At 40.2% G+C, this 20295-nt stretch overlaps 1 protein-coding gene across 7 annotated transcripts in view; it reads left to right on the top strand.

Annotated features, from left to right (window-relative positions):
• The window catches only part of arhgef10la (Rho guanine nucleotide exchange factor (GEF) 10-like a), a 203312-nt gene that overhangs the window by 112190 nt on the left and 70827 nt on the right, over positions 1 to 20295 (top strand). For all 7 annotated transcript variants that reach the window (XM_034287227.1, XM_010881719.3, XM_034287226.1 and 4 more), the window contains one exon: positions 4948 to 5066. In XM_034287227.1, the coding sequence (XP_034143118.1) occupies positions 4948 to 5066 (119 nt within the window). The remainder of the gene's footprint in view (positions 1 to 4947; positions 5067 to 20295) is intronic.

The following is a 20295-nucleotide window of genomic DNA, read 5'->3' as shown; positions in this document are numbered from 1 at the left end:
TGGCACCTCATGGCAAAGAACGCTCTGAGGATAAAAAAAAAAAAGAATTGTTGCTCTACATAAAAATGGCCTAGGCTATAAGAAGATTGCTAAGACCCTGAGACTGAGCTGCAGCATGGTGGCCAAGACCATACAGTGGTTTAACAGGACAGGTTCCACTCAGAACAGGCCTCGCCATGGTCGAACAAAGAAGTTGAGTGCACAGGCTCAGCGTCATATCCAGAGGTTGTCTTTGGAAAATAGACGTATGAGTGCTGCCAGCATTGCTGCAGAGGTTGAAGGGGTGGGGGGTCAACCTGTCAGTGCTAAGACTGTCAGTGCTCAGACCATACGCCGCACACTGCATCAAATTGGTCTGCATGGCTGTCATCCCAGAAGGAAGCCTCTTCTAAAGATGATGCACAAGAAAGCCCACAAACAGTTTACTGAAAACAAGCAGACTGAGGACATGGATTACTGGAACCATGTCCTGTAGACTGATGAGACCAAGATAAACTTATTTGGTTCAGATGGTGTCAAGCGTGTGTGGCGGCAACCAGGTGAGGAGTACAAAGACAAGTGTGTCTTGCCTACAGTTAAGCATGGTGGTGGGAGTGTCATGGTCTGGGGCTGCATGAGTGCTGCCGGCACTGGGGAGCTACAGTTCATTGAGGGAACCATGAATGCCAACATGTATTGTGACATACTAAAGCAGAGCATGATCCCCTCCCTTAGGAGACTCGGCCGCAGGGCAGTATTCCAACATGATAAAGATCCCAAACACACCTCCAAGACGCCCACTGCCTTGCTAAAGAAGCGGATGGTAAAGGTGATGGACTGGCCAAGCATGTCTCCAGACCTAAACCCTATTTAGCATCTGAGGGGGATCATCAAACAGAAGGTGGGAGCGCATGGTCTCTAACATCCACCAGCTCCGTGATGTCATCATGGAGGAGTGGAAGAGGACTCCAGTGGCAACCTGTGAAGCTCTGGTGAACTCCATGCCCAAGAGGGTTAATGCAGTGCTGGAAAATAATGGTGGCCACCCAAATTATTGACACTTTGTGCCCAATTTGGACATTTTCACTTAGGGGTGTACTAACTTTTGTTGCCAGCGGTTTAGACATTAATGGCTGAGTGTTGTTATTTTGAGGGAACAGCAAATTTACATTGTTATACAAGCTGTACACTCACTACTTTACATTGTAGCAAAGTGTCATTTCTTCAATGTTATATGAAAAGATATAATCAAATATTTACAAAAATGTGAGGGGTGTACTCACTTTTGTGAGATACTGTAACTAGGTAATCTATGGGAATCTACGGTAACCTTGGTCCTTCATACTTGAATGTACATATTTGTTTATGTAATATGGAAGACCACTTTGTCTACTTCACAACAACAAGGGAACTGCCCCTCCATACTGTCAGTCTGTGCTTCAACCCACATCCCTACCCAAGCTCTTAATGCTCTCTGATCTCTTGTCGGTTCCACCACAACAGGAGGACCAGTCCACCTCAGTGGTGGATCCAGCTTCACCTTGCCGTCCATTTTCCGCAAACATCTGAAACTCTTGACGATCCACTAAAATACCCCATCTCCGCACCAGAAGCTGATGCGCCTTGTGTGAACTAATGAAGTTGGAGACTTGAAGGCTGCGTTTACACGCAAATTCAGAATGCTATGCCAGCATCACAGGTAGTGGCTCGCTTGTAGGTGTGCCAATAGGAATCTTGCGAATCTGCAGCATCTCTTGAACTCTACAAAGCAAGGTTATATGAAGAAAGCTGTGATTACAATATAGATAAGTGTCGCTGTTCAATCATCAATCATCCAGTCAATGCAAATCATTCATAGGTAACTGATGCTTAATTCATATTAATAGAAATTGTAGTTATCTGAGAAAGGTAATCAAATTGTTTTTAGTGTTGCATTGGAAGCAGTGTAAACGTAAGATAAGATGCACATTTGTATGTACCAAAAAAATGTATTGTAAATAAATATTGTGAAACACTATAATTAACTTATTTCTGACAATGTATCATTGTCATTTTCTTAAATTTTAATACAAACATTCTACATGATGCACCATAACAATGGCATAATTCTCACTTAATGATGCATCTCTTCCAACTACAGTACATGCCACCAGTTTGGCTAAAAGACATTTACAACAAACATATTGACATACAGTAATGTGGAAAAGTACACTGCTCCAAAAAATTAAGTGAACACTTAAATCACATTGGGTCTTGGTGAACTAAATACATTAATTATACATTTTTTTACTGTACATTGTGTAATTCATTGAGAACAACGGTCAATGGAAACCAAAATAAACAACTGATTTTGCGCTGGATTCAAACTCACACCGAAAATCACAGGCTGTTCCATCTTGCGTAAATTTCAGCAGCTCATAATGTGACTCAATAGTGTGTATAGCCCCGACGTGTCTGTATGCTCTCCCGACAACGTCTGGGCACGCTCCTGATGAGTTGGTAGATGATGTCCTGGGGGATCTCCTCCCAGACCTGGATCAGGGCATCAGTGAGCTCCTGGACAATCTGTGGTGCTACTTGGCAGCGTCGGATGCACTGATACATAATGTTCCAGAGGTTCTCAATTGGATTCAGGTCTGGGGAACGTGAGGGCTAGTCAATGGCATCAATGCCTTCGTCATCCAGGAACTGACTACACACTCTGTACCTAACAGCAGTCAGGGTACCGTTGGCTAGCACGTGGAGGTCTGTGCAACATTCCAAGGATATGCCTCCCCAGACCATCACTGCCCCACCACCAAACTGGTCATGCTGGATGATGGCGTCTCCAGACTCTTTCACGTCTGTCACATGCTCAGTGTGAACCTGCTCTCATCTGTTGAAAAGAACGGGGCGCCAGTGGTAGACATGCCAATTCTAGTGTTCCCTGGCTAATGCCAATCGAGCTGCACAGTGCTGGGCTGTGAGTGCAGCTCCCATTAGAGGATGTCGGGCCCTCATGGAGTATGTTTCTGACAGTTTGGCCAGAAACATGCACACCAGTAGCCCGCTGGAGGTCATTTTGTAGGGCTCTGGCAGTGCTCCTCCTTTTTGCTCCTTGCACAAAGGAGCAGATATCAGTCCTGCTGCTGGGTTGATGCCCTTGTACGGCCTTGTCCAACTCCCCTTATGTAACGGCTCGTCTCTTGGTATCTCCTCCATGCTCTTGAAACTGTACTGGGAGACACAGCAAACCTTCTTGCGATGGCACATGAATATGTGCTATCCTGGAGGAGATGGACTACCTGTTCAACCTGAATGGACTGCAGGTACCGCCTCATGCTACCAGTAGTGACAAGGACACTTTTGAAACAAAACTAGAGAAGAATCATTCAGGAAGAATAAAGAGAAAGCAGTTGTCTGTAGCCACCAGCTGCAAAACCATTCCGTTTGTTGGGTTTGTCTTGCTGTTGCCTCTCCAGTGCACCTGTTGTCACTATCCTTTGCACCGAAACAGCTGACATTGATTCACAATCGCTTATGCTTCCTAACTGGACAGATTGATATCCCTGAAGTTTAATTGACTTGGTGTTTTACTGTGATGATTACTTATTCTCTTAATTCTTTTGAGCAGTGTACTAGGCCACTCTAAAAAATTCTGATTACAGCCATCCACAGTATCTGAGCATCAAGTGTTTATTTGTTGAAAACAAAAAACACTATTTAACATTAAAAAAAAAACATATAATTAAATGAACATAATTATGTTTTTTTACAAGGCAACAAAAAGTATTTACTTATTAGTATTTTCGAAGAAATTAACTTAAATTGATTGTGGTATAATTTGGTCAAGTGGTCCTGTGGAAAATGACAATTTGCCATAACTCTTTCTCCTTTTTCCCTTTCCAAATGATTCCACACAGCTCCATTCATGTGTTCCATCAGTAGCATTCTGCTCCACGTAGGTCGTAATCATGTTTTCAGTGTGTTTAATGTCATCATCGTGCAAAAAGATTCTGCCAGTCCACCATTTTCCCAATGGTGAAGCATGATATATCTATTGATACTTACATAGATTTTGACCAGATTCCTGACACAGCTGGCTGAAATGCACACCCAGACCATGACTGAGCTGCCACCAAGTTTCATAGAAGGCTGCAGACAGGCATCAATGTACTTCCAGCAAACTGTTCTGCTGATACATAGTCTTTGTGAACCAATACTTTTTTGAGTACCTGTCCTGCTAAGGAAACACTTTTAAAATGTTATGAGTTGGCGAGAATAAGCTCAATTAATTTGCCCCTGAAGTCTTTTGTATTCATACCTGCGCTGCAACAACTTCTCCTGTCAAGTAAACTGGTCACACATCCTAAACCAAATGAGGCATTTAGTCTCCACTGAGATTTTAGGGCTTTGGAAACAGAAACTCTATGTGGCTCATTGCATATTGATATATGCAGTTATGAACAAGACACAGTTAATTAAAACAAGCTGTTTGATTGCACACACCCTTGTGTTTTAGTTAGTTGTAATTCACAGTTACTTAATAAAGTAATGCTGGCAGATCTGTGTTTTGCCTAGTGAGGTGGTGCACCTGTTGTAGGAGCTTTGAGGTATTTACAAAGTGTGTGCAAGCCAAGTTCACTCTTTTATTTGCTGCAATCCAGCACATGGGTTTTACTTGTTAGGGTGGATACTTGCTGTTGTGTATAATCTCATTAAGGCCCTATTAGTGTACTGTGACCTTGCATAGGGCTGCTGGGTGTGGGTTGTCCTGTACCTGGTCCCATCTCCCCCTGCCTCTTGCTAATTTTACACAAACAGTGCTAATTATTCTATAAAAATGGGCCTGTGACCTCATTGTTCAGTGATTTCATAATTTTACAAAGTGGATTGTTATTTGAAATGGGTCCAAAAGAGTCCATTTTGACCCTGCAACTGCTGCTATATGATTAAGCAAAACCTGTTATCTTTCTATCTATATTTTAGGAGAGGAGAACAAACCAGGATGGATCTGTGCTGAGGATGAAGAAAAGACCATGGCGCCATTTTGGCCTCTACTTGCTTGCCGTGTGCCTGTATATGCCACCAAATCTTCTAAAAGGAAGGTGAGTTCCAGGTTTAAACTAAAGATGGGCATGGGGAGTCGACTATTCAAATATCCGTAATCAATTTAGTAGAGTATTTGTGTGTATATAATCTTTAATTTTTTTTACATAGCCTATATGTATTTTTAGTTGAAATATTTAGTTCTGAATATTATTTTTCTAAATACTTTAAATTTCAATCTCAAATTTTTACACAATGATATACCATGAACATTTTAAAAAATATATAATTTTTTACGTTGTTTTTATAATGCGATCCTTCACACGTGTTTGTTGTTTACAATCGTCAGTCAAAGTGGTAGTAATGTGGTGTGGCCCATTCAGTCAGAAGGACACTATATACAGCATAGCCTACTGTTAGCAAGTGGATAAAAGTTAACATTAATTGAATAATGGCCACAAATTGTGGCCACAAGATGCTACATAAAGTATTTTCTCGTGTTTACGCATGCATTTCTTTCTCAAATGAGCTGATATATAGCAACTAATAAAAAATGGCAGCTTAATCAAACGTTATATTTACAATGTCAAATCTACATTGTTCAAGCTAAATTTGATAATCAGCTAAATAAAATAATTAAAGTGGTTACAGTAGCCTACTGTTGTTGTTAGCTAGCATTGTATCAAACTACTGTACAATGTGAACCATTCTGCTTTAACTTTCTGAATCACCAGCACCTGTTTTCCACAAGTATAGTAGGCTATTTCATCCAACTGTGCACATATAAATGTAGTAGCAATATTGCTCCAGGCAGCATTTTTGGAGTTGATGTCCCGGTAGCAATGCACTTTGGTCATATAGAGCAGGTTCCCTAGAGACTGCAAAAATAATCTCCTCCCTGCTTCCATCCGTAGGCTATACCTTGTGAAAGCACATGTGTGTCAAGTACGAAAAAATACGTACAGGACATCTGACAAAAATAACGTACTCTAAATGTTGACGTATCTGGTTAACAGGGCCGGCCCTAGGCATAAGCAACATAAGCAGCCACTTAGGGCCCCCGACTGCCAGGGGCCCCCAGACTGCTAGTGAGCCCAAGATTAGAGAGGGGGCCCCTGAAGGCCATGGGCGGCACTGGTGGTGAACATTAGATGTTAAGGTGCGCCTGCTGCCTGGGACAGATACAAGTGATTTTCTATGAACAGCGTCAAGGCGTTGTTGACGGTTGCGCAATATTATGCAAATGAATCCGGCTAACGCCAGGCATTTATCCAATGGAAGTAGAGTCTTCCATAAACGAGACAGTCTTCCTTGTTGGTCCCTGTTGTATTGCAACGGCGCCTGTGAAATATTTTTGCTTCATGTGAAATGTTCTGCTACCAACTGGAGGAAAAGCAAATTATAGCGGGGGATAAGCGCATTAAGGATTGGAGGATGGTGGAAATTGTTGGTGATTCAGGTCAGTTTTATATGTTAGCTGTGTTGTTAAATGTGCTGTGTTTATTAAGCACTGAGTTGTTTATTTTATATGGCTGCACCACAGAAATAATTTGCCTGCTAGCACAGTGCTCATTATAACGTGGGTTTTTATTTAGCCCGTCATGTTAAATAAAAAAAAAAGTTCACAAAGGGATGTCAACACAGCCCTCCCCCACCTGAAAAACAAACACCCATAGTGGATATGCCATTAGAGGTCTTCTTGGGCAAGGCAGCCCAATTAACCTGCAAACGCGCTGCCTTGCCCAATATGCCTTCTTATAGACAGCTCAAATAGCCGCGCTGCCTTCCCAAGTTGCTTTGGGCAACCGTCAACAACGCCTTGTCGCTGTTCATAGAAAATGTTTTGGATCCGTCTGTGGCAGCGGGCGAACCGGACCAGTGGACATCCACCATTAGGCTGTGGAATCTAACGCCGGATTTACACCTGTAGCTTATGCGGAGTGTTCCGGCTCCGATGAGGTGTCATACCCCACCGGGAGAATTTCAGAAGCGGAGCACTGCGAGGCAGCTGTACTGGTGAGATCACAAGATCAACCAACAACAATAAAAAACTTCGCATGTCTGATGATATTTTTTCCTTGATTTTCGGGGTTCTACCATGAAGTTCTTCTATAGTTCCAGAAATGTAAAACATATGGGCAAGTATCAGGTTAAAATCAGACAGTCAAACTTTTTAAAACGTACCTTAACTAGGCCTACCTGAAACGAATGTGTACCGTATGTCATTATTACTTGATATAGCAAAAACAGGCCCGGTGCCAGAACAAAGTGACTGTGGGGGCAAATTATTATTATTATTTTTTCTGTAGAGTATTTAAAACTGAAACTTGGGGGGCAGAAAATTCAATTGACCCCTCGTGGCGCTGGGCCTGGGCAAATAATATCTCACAGGTCCTATCCTGTGATATGCAAGGCTACTGAACATTTGAATGGGTTTTCAAGATGCTTAAATACTGAAGGTCCCTATACAAGTAGGCTACTTTTCAAAATAAAGTAGGCCTATTATAAGAAAGATAATTAGGTTATAGTACTCACTTTCTGCACTCACTTATAGTGGGCCTACTCACTTTTTGTATTTGAACTGTGCGGCTTGGATGCGGCGTCTGTCAAAAATAGACAAGGCGCCTATCTTTAGCGAAGCAGAGCGGAGAGCCGCTTCGGAAACGCCCCGTGGCTCGTCTGGTGGAATCCCAAGCCTTGACTAGAGTGGCCGTGATCGTGCCGCAGAAACGCCCGGTGAAATCTAGGTGGTTGAGAGTGCAGAAAATGGTGAGTTAAGCAAATAACAAATTGCTGGCTAGCTTAGCTAAATAGCTTCTCTAGACTCCTCCATCCAACAATCATTGTTATGTGTTTGATATATATTGTAATTTATTTCTGTAACTGAGTTTTGCGTGTCTACCACATTACTTCCTCCATATGCGCGCTCGCTCTTTTGTCACTCGAACAGCCATTAAGTCAATGTTCTTGCGAACTACACCCACACCTTTGTGCGTTATGTACTAGCGCTCATGTTGTATCTGTAGTTTTTAAAAACATGTACATGTATTTCGGTTAACCGAATACTATTCGAATAATAAGACATACTAGTGGGATAGTAAATTATTGTCCAATGCACATCCCTAGTTTAAAAACTTTGTTTGACTGAAGTCTTCTAGTAAAACATTTTTTTTGTATTGTCTCGGACATGAACTTAAATACACTGAACTTAAATACACTGGGCTTAACGGAATGGGATACCTTGTCAACATCACTCAATAATCAGAAAAAAGCAACAAGCAGCAAATGAGAGCTGAAGGTATGCTGTGCTATATTACTACTCTGTATATAGTGTGTGCTAAATGAATAAATGAATGTAAAATGTAATTTAAATGATTACAGTGCAGTTAAACATGGTCATTTCAGATTGAAGGTAATCAAATATTACTTTATGCCATCCAGGAACAAAAAAAGAAAAAGTCATGGTCTGACTCCAATGTTACTATTACAAGGTGACACAGTACCTTCCCCTGCTAAGCTGGCTAGAAAGTGGCAATCGATGGGGCCTGTTAAGAGTTGGAAGCCTGTCGTAGATCAAATGGCAAACTCAGATGAGAGACAGACTAAAAGGGTTTCAGGACTCAGTCAAAAAGGTATAAAATCAATTTGCAGTGGTGGAAGATGATATTTCCAATGACATTTCCAGATATAATGCGGTTACAGGCCTTGCAAGGTGGGTGGGGTATGCCAAATTACCATGACCACCAGGGCACGATGTTATAAAGTGATCATGCAATTACCTTAATGACCATGGGACGCTCAGCACAAATCAGTGTTCCACCATTAGATTAAAATCCAGAGCCTTGCACAGGGGCTTGGGTAAAAAATGACAAAAAAGGGCTCCTTGGATAAATGCACACGCAGTAGAACAGACGTTGGGTGCAATGCGCCTGTCGGCTTCCTCATGCCTGCCAGCTTCAGCCATTCGCATTACACAGACGGACGACGGATGGCCGGCTACTTGAGTGACGAGGTATCACGTAGATAGAATGGGGGGACCGATGGGCAAAAGGGGCACTTGTTGAGTCTGAGGGGAAAATGGCAGGGGCTAAAGCCCACCTGGGGTCTATCTGTGCACATGCCTGTTAAGATCCCTCACAACAGTCTTTTTGGAAGCCATCTGGGCAACAGAATAACAGGGGTCCTTCGCAGCTGGAACAGTGGAATCTATGAGAAAACATACCTCTGTATTGCTGTGGGTTTTAAAAGATTTGTAGTATATTGCATGAAGCTTCTGGATTCTCTTACTAATATTTGGTGCACCATGCTGAGAGAGCCAATGTAGTTAATGGATTTGGAGCCAGCAGCAGCACACTGTCTCAGAGGATTCTATATGCCTAACCCAAACCAATGAAGCACCAGAGCATGCCAACTGCACAGCATAGACATCATGTCTATCATTACCAGACTGTGAAATTGTCTGCTATGGATTTCTTTGCCCAGGATGAGAGTGTTTGTTGTTGTTGTTGTTGTTGTTGTTATGTGTTTACATGAAAGAATGCAATTTTGGGTGAGTTTGTGAAATTCATGGTGCCCCTTTGTAACAAAATAAATGTAGTTTTTTGTTACATACAAAAGACTGCAGTTAATAATTCTGCTAAAAACAAGTTTAAATTGTGCCCAAGTATTCCCATAAATATACACTGTCATCATGTCTAAATGTGATGACAGAATAAAAGTATAATTTTTTATTTCACTTTTTATTGCCTTAGATTTGGAAATTAGCAGTGTACAAATTGTTAGACCTTATGTTGTATCCCCTGACCATTGGCTACAACAGTGGTTGCATACCCTTTCTCTAAAGCAGAAATCCACTGGCATGTTTAAATTGCAGTGCGCAGAAATGGTTTTCTTTAACCAAAGTGTAGGTAGTTAGTCACAGTATCTCTTTAATGCAGAGCAGCCTATGATTAGAGGCTTAACTAAACCGCACCCCATCCGCACCCCATGTCCCTTAGCTCTGCCTTTTTACCCCCACTTGGGAGCACACAAGTCGGTCTCACACCACCTCTCTTGGTCGACTGACTAATTTGCGCTGCCCTCTGCTGGACCCCTGGCCACTGTCGGTATGCCACGACCAGGATTCAAACACCTGGCCGCAATGACACTTGTACTGTGAGTCAGTGACTTAGAACACGGCACCACTCAGGTGCTCATCTGTTTAATTAAAAAAATAGAATTATTCATAGAGAAACATCTTAAAAGGGTGTTCTATTTCAATGTCACTGGGCTTACCACACCATAAAATGACATATTTTTTTAGGTCTGGAAGGTGTTCAAATACGCATTTAATATTACATATACTGACAGATTCTGATGCTTCATAGCAAGGGAAGAATGTGTCTAGAATTGTTCTGTGGCCAATAGCGCCGGCCATTTCACACCCATAACAAATAAATACAAAGGATGAATTTACTAATGATATACATCTGCCAGGTAAGATCACTTCACTAAGTGACTTTGCAGTTTTAAGGTTTTGGGGAAAGTTGAAAGTTTTTCTCCCAACTCTGAAGATATTATTAGCATACAAGTGGTGTGATGAAACGTCAGTATGGGTGAAAATTAATTGCCAAATATTGCATTAGGTTTGACTTTTCAGGCCAATAACAGGAAGTAGGTGACAGGTAAAGTAAGTGCTGAGTTGATTCCTCACTGGGGTGTCTGACAGTGACATTTTGCTTGGATGTCTGTCGGCACAGTGTTAGTTGTATGCACATGATAGTCAAGAGAAACAACACAATTAAAATTGTTACTTGCAGGTCCCCTCTGTATGAATTATGTATATGAGCTGTGTAATATTTTACAGAGCTCACCATTTCCAGCCATTTCATACCAATAACAAATAATTTGTGTTCTCAAACAATTAAAATAATTTATTGCGATTAATTGTACAAACCTCTGTAGCTAATCATGATTAATTGCCATTTTAGAATGTTTTATAATGTGTGAAAATTGTGCCCTTAATACAGATGTTACTGTTTATAAAGCAGTGCATTATGATCAAGACATACTGTGTTTAATTTATTGTGGATAATGCTTGACTTGGAATTAAATTAACGCAAGTTTTCACATCCTTTTAATGTTAACCCCTACTTACCACAGTGAATGCCAGCATCTTTATGTAGCCCGTGTAAATCTGAATAGAAGATTGCTGGTCTATGATCCCATAGTTCTACAATCTCCTACCATTGTTCTCTTGATTAAGGCAACAAGTACAACAACTGGTACGATACTTTAGGCTACTGTATAAAACACATATCAGCCCTTCCTATATGGAGAGCTGCATGGTGGGCAGGCATTTGATCTAACACTGAATCACACCAAAGCTTTTCAAGGAATTGTCATTTGATGTTTAGGCTGAAAGGTTGTTAGAATGAGGTCAAAGTGGGGGTCTGCTCAAGTCAAGCACTAATAGTACATTTACACTGTTCGCCATTGCGGTGATGTCCCAGTTCATTTCAGTGAAGGTGAGTGTGGCAAGTGAGTGGCTTGTGGGGCGATGCATGGGATCCGTGAAAGTCGAAGAAAAAATTCCCGATTTCCCAACTTTACGGAAATCACCCACGGCGTTAAGTATTAGAAATTAATCGCATGCATACGTGATATATATCTTAGTATATATGTATATATATATATTTTAGTTTTTTTTTTCCGGCAAGGAGTGATTCCCAAGAGCAGTTTAACGTCGCTATTCAATAAATCTACCTTGCAAATATTTTTTTAATTCTCACTCTCTCCCACTCTCTCTGATTATAATACTTACCCAAAAGAAAAATACTTTCTGATATAGAACTCAATTTGACAATAGATTATAGGATTCTATGTTGGATCATGAAAGTGGAGGGTCAAAAAAATATGTACACCCACTTAGATGTTACACACTGCCCGCCCTCGCTTCAATATGCATTGTTCTCTTGCATTAGGTAAGTAGTCTAACCAACACACATGGTATGTTTTTGAACATGAAGAATATGTCAAATAGGGGAGTTGAATATCATGTTGCCCTGGTTTTTGCTCACTGCGCATTTGGTCATGCTTCCGACCTGGACTAAGTTTAAATATACTCTAGCCCAAGCCCACATGCAATAATTAATTATTACAATTCTTAATATGCTCACCTGGCACAGCCAGAAGAGGACTGGTCAACCCTCTGAGCCTGGGTCCTCTCTAGATTTCTTCCTAAATGTTGCCATTCTTAGGGAGTTTTTCCTAGCCACTGAAATTCAACACTACTGTTGTTTGCGCCTAAGGGTTTAAGAACAGGTGTTTTGTAAAAGCACTTTGTGACAACTGCTGACGTAAAAAGGGCTTTATAAATACATTTGATAGATTAATTGATATCATGGTCTTTAAAATCTTTCAGCGAACGTGTTGGTTTATAGGAGTAAGAGGCCAGATTTGAAGATGTACACTTTGACCTGGAGGGAAGTATCCAGCTCCTGTGACACATTGGTGTCCATTGTTGCTCACAAGTTGTTCATGCCAACCAAAGTGAACATTTGACCCAGTTTCTCAATTGCAGCAGTAGTGGGCTACTTACTATGGGACTCTAACTACAAACATGTTCTCGTTGAATTGAACAGCATAGTTAATGTGTAGATGTTGCCATACCTCCTCTGGCCAATTCCAGGGCTGCAGAGGAGTGACTTGAGGTTGGTTTTGCACCCGCTGGCCTTTGGGCTTGTAAAACATGCAGCCTTTCAATCAATGTTTCCATCCAACCCAGGCCATTTAAACTAGCTCAGAGTGATTTATTTCATGCAAACTATCCCATGGTGGCCCGATTGTGACTTCTGAAATACTAGCTTACTGAACAATGGCAGAATAATCACTCTCCACAGCAAACAGCCGGACTGAACTGACAACTCATGTCTCCAAGAAATGTAGCATTTTATTGAAGACATTTCTCTTGTTACTTTTCCTTTGAATTTATCTCCATCACCTCTGATGGTATTGGGTCGTTCCAGGTGTATTGTCTTACTTGTGTGATGGGTGTGTTTTCCACTTGTCTAGCAAGTAAATTATGTCTACTCAACGTGTCTGGTTTTTTATCTGCGTTGCAGTGGAGTTTAGACTTTTTTACTTATGTGTATTAACCCCATTCAGGTGTGTAATGGCAAAGGGTATGAATACTTTTATTATTTTTATTTGTAATTTAGTCAGAACAATTAGCAAATTCTACAAAAAACACTAGTACTTCCTTAGGGGAATCCCAACAAAAAACAAAATATTAAGTCACTTCACAATAGTAAATGTAATAGTAATAATTTTCTGATGCAACTGATTATGTAAAAATATTAACTGTTGCTAGGATTTAGCAATATTGTCGTTTACAAATAAAGTTATGACTGAGGCAACAGAACTGAGAGCTTTGAACAGCATGAGATTGGGAGCTCATAGATTCAATGGGTTAACTCAGATGTCTGATATGCCAGTGTAGACTCAGTGAGATCACTAGCAGGGCTATTGCTGTCTCTTCTCGGAACTGAGCAATATTTTCCCCCACTAACTCATAGCTCCTTTTAGCAGGAGCAATTGTGGTTAATGGTAGGAAGGGCCACCAGTAATATTTCCTCCTAAATTCCTCCTCGCTGATCTTCTTACCAGAGTCCCAGAGACGCCAGGCCGCCCAAAACCTCAGTATGTGTAGTGCTACTTCATCTTTTGAAGGCTCACGCAGCTTTTATCCTTTCATGCTCAACAGAATTAACATTTGTCTTTTTCTTATATGTGAAAGGCTCTTTCATGTTTTCTGACTTCCCCACCTTCTTTGTGTTCTTTCTTTTTCTGCATGCCTGCTCTTTGTGTCCTGTTTTACCACTGCTGTCCCATTTGCCACAACTGGAATGCATACCTTGAACCATAGCCTCTCAGAAATGGCTAGGGGTTTTGGTGGATGTCCTGCTAAATTATCTCATTGTACATCTTATCACCTGGCCTCTCTGGCTTGAAAGACTCTGCTACCATGACATTCAAAAGACATGGGTACAAATCTGTCATTGGGTATATTTGAACAAATATTAAAATCTCTCTCTGTATTAGCTCTATTATTCTGATTTACTTTCCTTTTAATTCAGCAACTGACCTTTTATATAGATTCACTCTTTCCATCTTCTTTTGAACTCCACATGTCATCACCATTAATTAAATGTTTCCTTCCTAACTGTTTTTTTTTTTGGACGATTATAGCTCTTCAAACCACTATCAAATCTGTTCATGCTAGGATTACAATGGGCTAACGTTAGACTGAACTGTTTATGCAGATTAGGCAGGTTTTATACTTTAGAAAACCAGATTTATCTTTTGCATAAAACCTAATTTCAGATGTCCTTGTTACCAATTTGTAATAAGAAACCCTTGTGATGTAACAATGAGAACCACTGAACAGGAATGTACTGATTCAGTGTGAATCTTTAACATGGCCTCCTTTTCTGACCACTGAGTCACAGCTCTTTGCTGTAGTCATGTGGGTTGCACCAGCCAGGCTATAGGAGCACATACCTCTGAATGCCAAAGCTCCCAGACATCTTTCTCCAGAGTTGGCAGCCTCACTTGGCAGTCTGGTTAACAGTTATGGGGAGAAACAAAAAATGAGGCCCATATTAAAAGAGATGTGGCCAAAGGGTCCAGAGACATTTCCTACAGAAAATAAAGTTCCAAAGCATCGTAGCATGAACAACAAGCGAGTGGATCTCGGGGCACCTGAGGGAGCTTAGCTCGCTGCTCTGCACTATGTACTCTAAACACTGCTCTGCTCTGCTTGCTGGGAGATGAAGAGGGCTACTGGGCAAACTCGTTAGGCACCAGAGATAACCTTTATCATAAGTCTCTGTTGAGTGAGATCAGTGGGAGTTGACTGAAACACACACACAACCCAGTCTACCAGGCATGGTTTGCCCCACTTCTGAGGCACATAAGCAGGAGCTGTCATCGTTAATGCAGCCCATCCTGTAGCCCTTTGTTGTTCTTGGAATTAATTACAATTTGTCAACCGTGCAATGCCTCACATTTTAAGCTCTAATGTATGTTGAATTTTGTCTTTGAAGAATTTACAGTATTATATTATTAGAAAATCATACCCCTACCTCATTGCCCACCTCACCAACCATGTGAAGTTGTTGTTCATAAAACTAATACCAAGGGCTAAAAGTCGGTGCTGTTTTTTCAAGGGTGCCTGTTGTAACGCTGAAGGATGTGGCAGGACACAGGCGCAGAGCAAAAAATTAAACTAAGAGACAGAACAGGAACCAACGAAACAGTGTTACATATGGGGTAACCCAAAACAAAGGCCGACAGGATACACTGGGGAAACGGGAACTTAAATATGGTCCGTGATCAGGGAAAACAGGTGTGGGAAATAATCAACAAAAACAGGTGTCCGTGAGGGAGAGACGATGTTGGATTCACTGGCATGGCAAGCCTGCTGTTCCAGGACATGACACCTGCAGGGCGCTAGTAGTAGGCTGTTGCTTGTCTTACTGCTGGATGGTAGAAAGTTTTCTGTTGCCCTATTCTGTGGAATTTGACTTGAATCCAAGCTAAGAACTGCTACTGTACTTTTATACTGTCCTTTGTTTGCATTTTATTTGTGGTTTAATTTTACAGTATGCAGTACAGTAAGAATAGTCAGGTCTTTGTTATTCTCGGTCACACCATGAACATCCACCAATAATCACAACTTTCTCACAGCATGATTGGACATACAGTTGTGCTCATAAGTTTGCATACCGTGGCAGAAATTGTGACATTTTGGTTTTGATTTTGAAAATATGATTGATCATGCAAAAATACTGTATTTTATTTAAGGATAGTGATCTTATGAAGCCATTTATGATCACATAGTTGTTTGGCTCCTTTTTAAATCATAATGATAACAGAAATCACCCAAATGGCCCGGATTAAAAGTTTCCATACCCTTGAATGTTTGGCCTTGTTACAGACAAGGCCAAACATAAAGGTGACACACACAAGCGGAAATGGCAATTAAAGGTGAATTTCCCACACCTGTGACTTTTTAAATTGCAATTAGTTTCTGTGTATAAATAGTCAATGACTTTGTTAGCGCTCACGTGAATGCACTGAGCAGGCTAAATACTGAGTAATGGGGAGCAGAAAATAATTGTAAAAAGACCTGCATAACAAGATAAGGGAACTTCATAAATATGGAAAAGGATATGAAAAGATATCCAATGTCTTGCAAATGCCAGTCAGTACTGTTCACTCACTTATTAAGGAGTGTAAAATTTGGGGATCTTGATACCAACCCAAGGTCATATAGACCAAGAAAGATTTCAGCCAAAACTGCCAGAAGAATTGTTTGGGATACAAAGAAAAACCCACAGGTAACCTCAGGATAAATACAGGCTGCTCTGGAAAAAGACAGTGTGGTTTCAAGGAGCACAATATGACGATACTTGAACAAAAATGAGCTGCACGGCCGAGTTGCCAGAAAGAAGCCTTTACTGCGTCAATTTGCTGTGGTCTCTTAATTTTTACCCTTCTGTTCCTCACTCAAAACCTTCCTTTTTTTAATTTTTTGGAAAGGAAAGAAAAAGGTGCAGTGGTCTCTTAATTTTTTCCGGAGCTGTATTTATAGTTCGATTATAAGGGAATACAACATAATAGTGAGGGTATTTCTAACAGTAAACAAAATACTGTAGATCTTTTTTGTTCCTTCTAGATCATGGCTATCTCTACAGTTCTATCTCTACATTCAATAATTCTTCAAGGAAATCCTACTGAAACAATTTTATTTTGGTCTAATCAGACTTTCTTCAACTAATGTCACGTGATGGCAAATTAACTTTTTACTTGATTTAGAATGTGATTGTTTAAATATGAATATGTCGTTATTAAGGACAAAAAAATTGTTTATGCTTTGTTGAGCTTTGATTACCTTGTAAACATTTACAGAACATCTTAGATATTAAAATATTAGACCTATTGAAGTGTTCCCTTACCTCCTTTATCTCCTTTGACTTTGTTGAGTGCATTCAAGTCTTCTTTGAATGTCACAGCTTGCAAAGCCTTTAAAAAAATGCAATAGGAATATACCCAATTAAATGGGCATTATGTTGTTTTTATTTGCAGTAATAGTGTAATGATAGTGTTTCACAACATTAAATTAGGTTAGCAAGTTTTGCCAGGAAACCCAAGTGGTAATTGACTAGCGATGCATCAGCTGAACTGGGATCCCTCTTATTGCAGTATCAGATTTCATACCTCTTTAATCGTCCGGTTATTCACTCAGTTTGATGTGCTGATGGTCATACTTGCATCCTCTTTGATTCTGTGTTTCCTTTTGTGGGTGGATTGGTACTGCGCAGCTTGCTCATTGCCTACAGGGAGTGCTATTAATAATATTAAACTGATGTTATTGTTGGTAGTACTGTATACACTCACTGCCATGTGATGGCAGAAATTAGTCTGCAGGAAGTTTTGCAGTTGGACAGCTTATTTTCTGCATTTCTACCCATGTTGTCATGGGGTTGTGAGATCTTTATCCTCCACTTCTACACCTTTCGCCATGACTTATGTCAATGTTTTCCATTATTATTGTCCTTATTCCTAGAGCAAATAACAATGAAATACCAATATTTATTTTAAAAATATATGCTAATTAAAAATAATAATCTTGATTTATCATATCAACAACTTAATTTGGTAAAGGTAGCTAGCTAATGTTACCTAACATTACCACACTGGTAGCTATTTTTTCTTGGGATTACATTAGCTAGCTAGCTTTGTACAGGAAAAATGACGTTACTACTTTCAGAGAATGTAACTTTAAGTGTTAAAGTTCGATTTTTGTCACCAGTTATAAAATTACAACAATGCCTTGCTAGCAGAATTACTGTTACACTGTCAACACATTGTTTCCTCAATGTGTCTGCCCTTTTAAGAAAGAACTCCCTGGGTTTGCCTTCATCTTTTGGATGTTTGGTCTGTAGGTGTCATTGTCATTTGTTCATTTTGAAACACTCATTACTAAGTACAACCCCAAATAGAACACATTGGGTGTGCGCCATGTTATTTCAAATCATTTTTATGAAACCAAAATGAGAGACTCATCACTTTAATTTCATGGCAATTGATTCACAAGTTATGAGTTATGGCGGGTAGGAATGCACCACTGACAGCGCATCATGTCGTGCTATGATGTCGTGGCAGCGTGTGTGCCACAGTCATCTAGAGGAAAAAGACATTGTTGAAACCGCTGCTTATGGGCATCTTCCTCCCCGTCCTGTAGCTGAGCTGAGCTAAATTGACATTGCGGTTGCACTTGACCGAATCAATTCCAGTGTTCATTAAATAATTATAAATTTACGCTGACATGTCACAACTTACACAACCCACAGTTTAACAAACCTTGATATAGAGACTACACAAGACTTATGAAGGCACAAAAGATCACATGCTCAAGATGCCATTTTTGCAATTCTCAGTCAATTACCCTAAAAAGTAGTGAGCTGGGACAAATACCTAGCTTCAAGAATTTAAGGATAACAGAGGTATGTGTGTGTGTTTTAGTGTAGCACAAGCGTGTTATCTCCCATATAATTTGTGCTGTGCTTGTCCCTGTAGAACACATCATACTTGTCTTGTATGAAGATCTTGTATGTGTATCCTCTTCTCACTATCAACAGCCTTTTACTTAATAGCCGCCTAGTGACTGTTATCAACGCAAACACTAAACTTTGCCGTAGGTACCGCCAATCTCTTAATGTACCTGTGACTCTGGGAGTATCATAAAGAGATCTCTTTTATACCACTGTTATAGTACTCAAGTCCAGGGTCTTCGACTCTAGTTCAGATTTTCAGTACTTCTTAGAATGGGTACTTCTTAGATCAGTACTTCTTAGAATGGGTAGACTATGATAAAATATTATGATTTTAGTGGCTTTAGATGCTCATTTGAGTTCTGTTTTGCATATTTGCACCACACACAGCCCAAATCAGCTTGTTGGCTCCGGGTGAGTTTTACACCAAGTGTGGACAGACAGGCAGGCAGGCTCAACTCTAACTCAGTTCATGCACATTGTGCAAGAAAATCTCTTGTCCATTGCTAAACACCAGCCTTCTAGTTACCTACCTTTTGATTTTGTTAAGAAAGACAAGCTAGCTGATCTAGGAAATACAATTAGTAGAGGTAACTTCTTATGGAAAACTAATCAGTCTTTAATTTTGTCATCTCACTATACCATCCCCATTTGCGTACTATATCCAGGTAATTCAAATTCTCTCTTTTTATTCAGTGAAAACTGTTTTTGTTACCAATCCATTCAAAAGATATGACACTAACAGCACTACCTTTTTGCCGGACTGTGTAAGCGGAGCCGGGACAGGAAGAGTGAATGTCTCTTACTGAATGAGTGACTGACTGACTACCCCTTGAAAAATAACGTAGTACTTAGAGACGCAGACTACCAGTGTTCTAGCCTTTCCGCAGTCAAAGCAAATTATGCATTAGGATTTGTTCAGGATTGACAAAAACTTCACTGGCCTCAACCTTCAGAAGCTACGTTATAGTAAGCCTAAAATAAAACTGTTTATGGTTATATTGTGACTAGTTCTGGTGGATTTTCGATGTACGCATCCGTGCATGCTTTTTGGGGTAATATAGGCTAGATCACAACCCCTTGGGTAGTAAAAGAGGGGTTTCCACGATTCTCTTGTCTTTTCTCTTGACGAAAAAGTCAGTTATCGTCACCAATATTGATATTTATTTTATCAATGTCATTCACAAATGAAAGAAACAAGCGTTGTATTGCCATGAAATTAAATAGCTTTGGCAGTGTAAAATTAATCTTCAGTCTCGCTAGCAATTGCTCTATTCTTATGACTATTCCAAGTAGTATGTTAGTAGATAATAGTAAGCCTATTACTGGCTAATAAGCTGTTAAAACAGCCTGTGGCAAAAGCCTTACAATTAATAGATGCTACTTATGGTGGAAGTTAACTTTATAAGAAACATTAGTCAGTTTAACACAATGTTTAATGGTGTTTAGCAAAATATTAAAATTTGGCATTATGTGTTAATGACACAGCCTCTCACATGGGAGACCCAGGTTTGAATCCAGTTAGGGCAACAACATTCATCCCTTCTAATCATGGGCTGGCAGAACTAGGCTTGCCTGTTTCTTTCTACAGATGTATTAAATATGTACAAAGCATATTGTGCATACGGTTCTATAATTAAGCAACTCTACTTCGACTCAGTTCTAAATTGGCCATAGGGACTCATGACTC

This window comes from Esox lucius, chromosome 17 (genome assembly GCF_011004845.1).
Source record: "Esox lucius isolate fEsoLuc1 chromosome 17, fEsoLuc1.pri, whole genome shotgun sequence".
Taxonomy (NCBI): domain Eukaryota; kingdom Metazoa; phylum Chordata; class Actinopteri; order Esociformes; family Esocidae; genus Esox; species Esox lucius.
Note: the sequence above shows the minus strand (reverse complement) of the source record. Positions and strands in the feature narration are given on the sequence as shown.